The 8,680-nt window shown below is 45.4% G+C and overlaps 1 protein-coding gene across 1 annotated transcript in view; it reads right to left on the reverse strand.

The window, feature by feature from the left end:
- Window positions 1-7,706, reverse strand: part of PGM1 (phosphoglucomutase 1) — a 62,383-nt gene extending 54,677 nt beyond the window's left edge. The window contains exon 1 of the mRNA XM_049617054.1: window positions 7,236-7,706. Coding sequence (XP_049473011.1) covers window positions 7,236-7,481 — 246 coding nt within the window. The 5' untranslated portion in view covers window positions 7,482-7,706. The remainder of the gene's footprint in view (window positions 1-7,235) is intronic.
- Window positions 7,707-8,680: the final 974 nt, after the last annotated feature.

The following is an 8,680-nucleotide window of genomic DNA, read 5'->3' on the forward strand; positions in this document are numbered from 1 at the left end:
AAGGAAGGAAGGAAGGAAGGAAGGAAGGAAGGAAGGAAGGAAGGAAGAAAATCCCTCCCGGAGTGCAGAATCAGGGCTCCCTGTGGACCTACTCCATTGTCAGACCGAGGAGTCTGCACTCCCAGCCAGCAGCAAAGTGTGAATACCATGGCTGGTGATTGCTCTATTTCTATAACTACATCAGTCTATATATTTATTGGAAGGAATTAGAGGTGATGCCCCCAAGGAAAAGTGATGTGCTTCATGGGCGGGAAGAACAGTGGGCATGGCTGTCTGCATGCCCAAAGAAGTGGCCCATGGCAGAGATTTCTACTTGCAACTTCCTTTCTTAAGATAACAGAACCACTTCTTTTTAGCTGGCCACATGCCTCCCAGTATAAAGTCTGCATCTTTTTGCCCTTCTTGCAGGTAAGTGTGGCCTGTCTGGAAAATCTAATCAATGGATTGTGAACAGGAGTGAGGTGTGCAATTTCCAGATTGTTTAAAGGGAAGGAAAAAAACAAAACAAAACACTTTGCTCCACCTTTTTCCTGTGCCCACTGGCTGAAATGTGGATAAGGGTGTGGGGGCCACCTGTAACCAGGTGGGCAAAGGCAACACCTTCAAGATGGCAGAGCCATATGATTGAAGGAAGTGGTCCCATGGCTCTACCATACTAGTCCTGGTGTGCTTAGACCTAGACTATTCCACGAGAGAGAAACTTCCATTTTGTTTCATCCACTGCTGTTTGAGTTTCTGTTACAAGTTGAACCTATGTAATTGTACACATTATTTGAGTTAAAATACAGGCCACTGGTGTACATCAAATTCACTTTGGAAGGCACCGTTAAATGTCATCTTCCAGAGCCTCCAAAACTGAGCGATGATGGGACACCAGGCCTTGATAGGGAACTCTAACAGAGACTTCAAATATGAGTCAAGCAGAAAGCCACAGGGCACAATGCTGTGTAGTGCATGTGCTGAATTATGATGGCTCTCCTTCTCAAATGTGCAACTCTGAGTAGCAGTGGGAGTGTGCAGTGTAACACAGAGTGAGAGGGGAAAAGAGTCTGACTTAGATCAGTGAAGCCAGGAAAGAGAGGCTCCTGAACAAATTGCTTAAAATATTTTTCATAACAAAGGCTGTGTAAGGGCTAAGTGCCTGGCTCTATAAAACAGTCCTGTCCGTTCCTCTACTTAGCTAGCTCTTTCGGCTATGCAACCCCCCTCTTCTGTTCGCACACTATCCACTCTTCAAGACACAATTCAAGTTCCACCATTTCTTTCCCCAGTCCAGAATGTTCTCTCCCTTACCTGCACTCAGCACTTTTTCTAATTCTGTTCTTTGCACATATATGTATTTCTTGTGTCTTATTTCCCCCACTCCTGGATGGAAAAGGACAGTATCTCATTTATCCTGGTATTTAATACCAATTCAAATAAACAAAGTGTGAACAGGGGGAGAACAATCATTCATAAGCCATCATAATTAAAGGACTTTTTTTTTTTTTTAATGGGAGTCATAGCATATTAAACATTGACCCAAAGATGGTTCTCTGCCAAGTCTTCCTTGCCCTAGGACATCAGATTTTAAGGAAAGGTAGCAAGGTGCCTCTACCTAACACCAGTTACCTCAGAGTCCCAAAACATCCCCCTTCCTCCCCAGTATTCTTTCATTTCCTTCTCAGAACTATATCTAGAAACATGTCCCTTCACCCGTGCTTACAGCTGGCCTCATGAAAGTTCGGGAAAGGGTGATTCATCCCAAATGGGAGATAGTGGAGTTCCTCCAGTTAAGACAAAGTTCTCAAAGCCCCACTGGTTTGATCTGAGAACCTGAGACCCTTAATCTCTGTGTCATGTATTTGATGCCCATTTTGGTGCAAGCAGTACCTGACCCTAAAAAGAGATCATTCGTGGGGCGCCTGGGTGGCTCAGTCAGTTAAGCATCTGACTTCGGCTCAGGTCATGATCTCACGGTTCGTGAGTTTGAGCCCCGCATCGGGCTCTGTGCTGACAGCTCAGAACCTGGAGCCTGCTTTGGATTCTGTCTCTCCCTCTCTCTCTCTGCCCCTTCCCCTCTCATGCTCTCTATCAAAAATAAACATTAAAAATAAAAAGGATCATTTATTTAGTGCAGGGGTTCTTAACTCAGGATCCTTAGAAGAAAACCCTGGGTAGAATTCAATGGTGTCCTTGAATTTGAATGGCAAAACAAACAAAAGCTTTATTTTCATTAACCTCTAAATGAAACTTAGCATTTCCTTGAATTATGAATATAGGCAACAAACAAGTATTATTATTATTACCATTACAAATACTACCAGGGACTTTATCATCAATAGAAATCACAGATATTTTCATATCATATTATACTTATCTAAAATTACTGAGATTGCAGATGTATCAAAATATCACTTATCACCACTCTAAAGTAAGACAGTATTAGACTTCCCACTAAATATTGTTATTTAATGTCAGTAAGGAAGCATACAGATCTTGCTGCATCACAAATTTGATTAATATTTTGATAATTGAATTTCAATATAATAATTCCTTTGTAATCCTGTATGTTTTGTTTTATCTATTTTTTAAAAAGATATATTCTAGTAAGGAGTCTGGAGACTAAATAAAAGAATTCAACACACAAGAACCCCTGTGGGTTGATGAAAGAAAACCAGCTTACTCACAAGTTCCCACGCAGGCATTTATTTTTTTTTTTTTTTGCTGGAGATAATGATGAACTATCGTTCAAAATATCCAAGCATTCTGGGGCGCCTGGGTGGCTCAGTCGGTTAAGCATCTGACTTCAGCTCAGATCCTGATCTCATGGTAGGTGAGTTCAAGCCCCATGTCGAGCTCTGTGCTGACAGCTCAGAGCCTGGAACCTGCTTTGGATTCTGTGTCTCCCTCTCTCTCTGCCCCTTCCCTGCTTGCATTCTGTCTCTCTCTCTCTCTCTCTCAAAAATAAAACAATAAAAAAAATTTACAAAATATCCAAACATTCATTTACTTGGGAGTTTGAACTCTCCCCAATTCTTAATACTGGCCACATGCAGACCATTGGGCCCAAGAGCAATTTTTAGAGACCAGGAGTGGTTTGAACTGAGTTGTCTGCTCTGGTATCACTTAAGACGTCTCAGTTACAGAGGCCCATAAATTCCCTTCTCACCGTGCTAATCTGAGTTAGGTCTTTGCCACTTGCATGCACCTGGCTTCTGACTAACATGGAGTCCCTCTATATTGGTTGGGGCCACTGAGGGTAGAGGAAGGTGGGGGACCATGATAGTATTTATGAAAGGTGGGGAAGAGATGTTAATATCTGCATCAGGTTGGGCCTGATTAGCTTAGTGTCCCCAGATCAACAGAACACTGATAACACAAAGTCCTGTTCCAGATCCATCGTAAGGTTTCCCCAAAGTGTCAATCAGCTTCCAGGTGACAAGAGATTACAAGTACTTTTTTTCTTTAATTTTTTAAAAATGTTTTATTTATTTTTGAGAGAGCAAATGTGAGTAGGGGAGTGGCAGAGAGAGAGGGGGACAGGCAATCAGAAGCGGGCTGTGTGCTGACAGCAGTGAGCTGATGCAGGGCTGGAACTCACGAACCACGAGATCATGACCTGAACCAAAAACCGGATGCTCAACCGACTGAGCCACCCAGGTGCCCCAACACTACAGGTACTTTTAAACTCATTTCATTTAATCCTCACAAGAACCTCTATGGGTATGTCTCATTGCTTCCAACCTTTACAGAAAAGTTGGGGGGAAGGGGATCAGAAGTTAATTAACTTGCCCAGCAGTGTCCAACTCCTATATTTTTATTCTTTTCTGTCTAGTATTCTTCCCCTGACAAACCCACCTTAGGAATTCCACCTTTAAGCCTCAATTCAGCTACCACCTTCAGTGTTCTCAGACTCCAGAAATAAACCTCTTAGTGTTTTCTGATACCTTAGGGCACATCTTGCTAACGGACACACAGAATAAATCAAGATAAAGCAGAGAAGCTCACATAGTTCAAAGCTATAGCGGCAGACGTTGAGTGTAGGGGAAAGCGCTTGGTGGAGCCACTCTTGCTGCTGGGGATGGGTCCCTGCTACCTCTCGAATGACCCCCTGCACACCATATGCTGACCTCTACTTTCAGTTTCCACCTTTCTTCATAAGAGCAAAAGTCCTCTTCAGATTGCTTTCGGTTTGCCGTTTGCAAAAGCAGGTAATTAAGGTAGGTCTTTCATCCAAGTGAAGTGGCCTAACACGAACTTTCAGAAAGGACGGCACACCCATAAAGCCCTCCATGCTGTTCCCCCTTCAGTACCTGGCACACACCTCCATCGTAACGCCTAATGCACTGTGCTCGGTTTATTCTTGTCTACCTCCCCTTCTATACTGTTTTTGCTGAGGACAGGAATATTTTCTATCCCAAGTACTCAGCACAATGTCTGATACAAAGTAAGCACATAATAAATGTTTGAAGAGAATAAATTTATTGCTCACCAACTATACACTGGCTTTAAGGGCTGGAATACACTTAACTTGAAGTATATTGCATACTGTTCACAATTCAGGGCAACTGAAACCAGGACTCACTGAAATCTGCACTATCCTAGATACTGCAGATACAGATAAAAGCAGACTCCATCTTAAAGAAGTTTACTCTCTAGAGGGGAGTCTCACATGTGAAGATAATTTCACTGGGATTTCATTAATCTATTCTAGAAGTATCTATAAGAAAGGAGCACTTAAATGGGGGGGGGGGGAATGAAAGTGGCAGACAGAGGTTGTTGGGGAAAGTTTTCTGAAGATGTTATCTGAATTGAATCACACCAGAAGACAGGAGGAATATATTTACATCCCTGGTGAGGAGAGAGACAGAGACAGAGACAGAGAGAATAAAATCAGAGAGCAGCAGCTGAGGACAAAAACTTAGGAAATAGCTAGGGTGTACACAGCGCAAGCAGGTCATGAAGGAACTCTCAAAAAGCATGAGTAGAATCAGGAGAGTGATCAAGGCAAGGGAATGAGGACTTTAAAGGTGCAAAACCAGGGATGCCTAGGTGGTGCAGTCGGTTGAGAATCCGGCTCCTGATTTCGGGTCAGGTCGTGATCTCGAGGTTTGTGAGTTCAAGCCCCATGTCAGGCTCTGTGCTGACAGTGCGGAGCCTGCTTGGGATTCTCTCTCTCCCCCCTTCTCTCTGCACCTCCCCAACTCATGCATATTCTCTCCCAAAAAAAATAAACTTAATAAAAAATTATTTTTTTTAAAAAAGTGCAAAACCAGCAATGCCAGAGGCAATAAGAAGGCCAAATAAGGCCTTAAAAAAGTATTCAATGGATTTAGCAACCAGAAAGTCATTAGTAACCTTGGCAAGTGGTGAAGGAAGAAGGAGCCAGACTGCAGGGAGGTGGTAAGTGAATGGGTGAAAAATCAGTGGTGGCAATTGGCCAAAAAGGGGAAAAGCAAGAAAGCAGTAGCTAAAAGGGGATGAGGTTTTAAAAACATACATATATATATATATTTTTTTTTTTTGGTCTCAGCCTAAATTTTTCTTTCCCATCCTACACTACTCCCAAATGGACAACTTTCCTCAAAAATTCCCACTATGATGTAAGCTCCTTAAGTATGAGTCTTGTGTCTGAATTGTCTTTTTATTCCACACATTTTCTGTATATGGCATAGGTTCAGTCTTTTTGAATGAATGAATGAATGAAATACATATTCAACACAGGTGATAAGGAAATGCAGGGATCTACTGGGTAACATCTGTTTTTGATCTTAAGGGAATTTGTGGTTGTCTGAAAACTCAAGAGCATATTCTATTCAGAGGACCTTCTCTCCTTGATGCTTATAAATGCCTGACTCAGGGAGGGAGATGTAGATTGGGGCCCAGTGTAGATTTTACAGACTAGGGAAAAATAGTTCCTTATAGATTTAAGGGTCCCTTCCTTCACAGAAGTTGTAATTGGTAGGTCTATATTAGATTCTGGGTGCTGCTTTTATAGTTCCTCTTTAACCTGCCCAGGCTTCAGTTTTCTCACTGGCAACTTGAAGATGCCCATAATAGCATCGACCTCATAAGGCTGCAGCATAAATGAGATACTGCACATTTAGTGCTTTTCGTGGTGCGTGGCAAAATGACACTTATATGTTAAAGATAAAGTATTACTAAAATGAATAAAAATATCACTAAAAGAAATGAGTTCCAGAAAAGCTAGGTATAAGTCAAATCTTATTTTAAATACAGAAAGAGAAACTCGTTAGAAGATGTTTTATAAAAGTGAATGAATAATCAGCTCCAAGTTGCCTGTTTTATAAATCCACCTTTTCATTCATGAAGTTTACTGAAAAATCTTTCAGAGTTTCACCTATCCGAGTGGACCTGCCCCTGAAGTCTGTTAACGTTCCTTAGCTGGTGGGGAGGATGCGGCGAGGGGCGAGCCAAGGGGTTGCATTAATTTCCTGGCCAGCCACGAAGGCTTGCATAAGAGCACCCTTGGGTATGCAGTTTCTGTTCTCATGAAAATTCAGCTCCAACTCCTCGAAGAACAGATCTAGAAGCACCATCTGGCAAAGACTAGCGTTTTCAAAAGCCTGCGTCCCAGCAACCAGGCCGTGGAAGGGCGGGAGCTCAGTCCCAACGCAAACTAGGATGTGGAGAGAGAGCAAGACTTGGCAACCTCTTCTCACCCCTGCGGGTCTCACGCACCAGCTGGGCGGGCGCTCCCGCCAACCATGCCCCACGGCGTCGGGCTCCCAGCCAGCGGGAAGCGCCAGTCTCAGACCAGAATAGCAAGCAACTGGGAGGGATGGGAGGGGGTTCTGAGCAAGGCAGAGGCCGTCTAACCTTTCCGGGTGAAGGCGACTGCACTCAGAGTTGTAACTGTATCTTTAGCCACAGGAAAGGTTAATGTAAATGTCAGAGGCCTCAGCCTGAGGGGTGGGGAAGGGAGGAGGCGAGAGAAGGGCGGGGCAAGAGGCGGAGGGTCGGGCCTCCCAAGGTCAAGCCCTGCTCGCCCGTCCCCGGAGAGTCGACAAAGCAGCTCCGCGGAGCCCCGAGGCCACCCTTCAGCACCCTGCGACCTCCGCGGGGCCTCCGGGCCAGGAAAAGCCAGAGCAAAGAAGTTGGGTGGAGACTAGGGCGGCACGCGGAAGTGGCCGGGCCCGAGCGCGGCAGGGGGCGGGCGGCCGACTCAAGCGGCACGTCGCGCACGCCCCCGCTCCGGGCGCACGCCGCGGAGGAGCCGGCGCGTCCCTTACCCCGTTGGCGGCGGCGATGCGCACGATGAGCTGGATGGCCTCCTTCATGTAGAACCTGCCGTCCCCGCCCACCACGAGGGTGGCCTCCTGCCGCTGCGCCGGCTCCACCGTGGAGATGATACTCTGGATGAAATTCTCCGCGTAGTTGGCGCTGCTCTGAAACACCTTCACCCGCTTCCGCAGCCCGCTCGTGCCCGGCTTCTGGTCCGGGTACGCCTGGGTCTTCACCGTCACAATCTTCACCATGGTGGCGACTCGCTTCTTGGGGCCGGAGCGGACTCTGCTAACCGCGGGGAGGCCGGAGCTGTGGCTGCAGCTGCTCTGGGGTGAGGGCGCGGACGGGCTAGGGGCAACGCCAGCTCTCTCGCCTGCGCTCGGCCCTCCTCCTTAAAGGGACAGGGGACAGGGCCCTCCCTCCGTGGCCAGCCCCACTTTGCAGGTACAGGGGGGCGGGTAGAGAAAAGGAGAGCGCCCACCTCCAGGCCTCCAGTGAAATGGGTGGAGCCTCTCTGATTTCCCCTTCCCACCCCACCCCGTCAGCCAATCCACTATAAAATGAAATCCGCAACTCCTTACCTACAGGGAAGGGCAGAACGTGGGGTAGGGACTTGGTCAGAGGGCAAGTGTTGGAGACAGGGTGGGAAAATTGCAGAGTATAATAATTTCCTGTGGTTTGGCCAGAGTATCTCATGTAAATAGCTTTCTGGAAACCTGTTCTGAGAGATAGAAGTGGCAGCCTTAGGTAGATTTCATGACTCCTTATTTTTTTATATTCCCTGTCCAAATATTAGTTTGTGTCAGAAAAAGGAGTCAGTCAGTTCCAAAAGTCGTATTCCACCTACTACTTTCCATGTATTTACTGATGGACCAAACCCTTTACTTCCCATTGGTTAGGGTGCCTTTACTAAGAACTAAAGTTTATTGAATAGAATGTTTCTAATCCTTGCTAAAGTACAAGTTTTATTTTTCCCTATTTTATGCTTACAAAACGAGATTTAAAAAATTAAATGGCTTGTCACGGCCATGGAGATAACTATATGCAGGAGGCCAACTCAGGTGGGTGTTGCTGCAAAACCAGGGCTCTTAACCTGGTTCGCCTGCTAAGTCACCAGATTTCATAACTAGGAAATGTACAGGGAGGCCTTAATACAGGTACAAATATAAGGTAAGGCTGAGTATAGCATAGTTCATCATCAAAATAAGTCAGTTATTTGTGTAATAAAAATTGGGTGAAGAGACCAAGAAGAACTGAGGTGGCCAGAAAGAGTTCATGGAGGATACAGAGTGAACAAAAGACCCTTGATTGTTAAGTAGGAATATTGATTCTTTCCTTTTGGTTTAGCATTCCCCTTGATTTGGTGAGAGTGATTGTCTCCTCTGCTCAGAAAATGTGTCATTTGTAGAAAAGCCACAGCTTCTCCCTGCCCCCGCTTATGAGATGTGTG

This window comes from Panthera uncia (assembly GCF_023721935.1).
Source record: "Panthera uncia isolate 11264 chromosome C1 unlocalized genomic scaffold, Puncia_PCG_1.0 HiC_scaffold_4, whole genome shotgun sequence".
In the NCBI taxonomy this organism is placed as follows: Eukaryota; Metazoa; Chordata; class Mammalia; order Carnivora; family Felidae; genus Panthera; species Panthera uncia.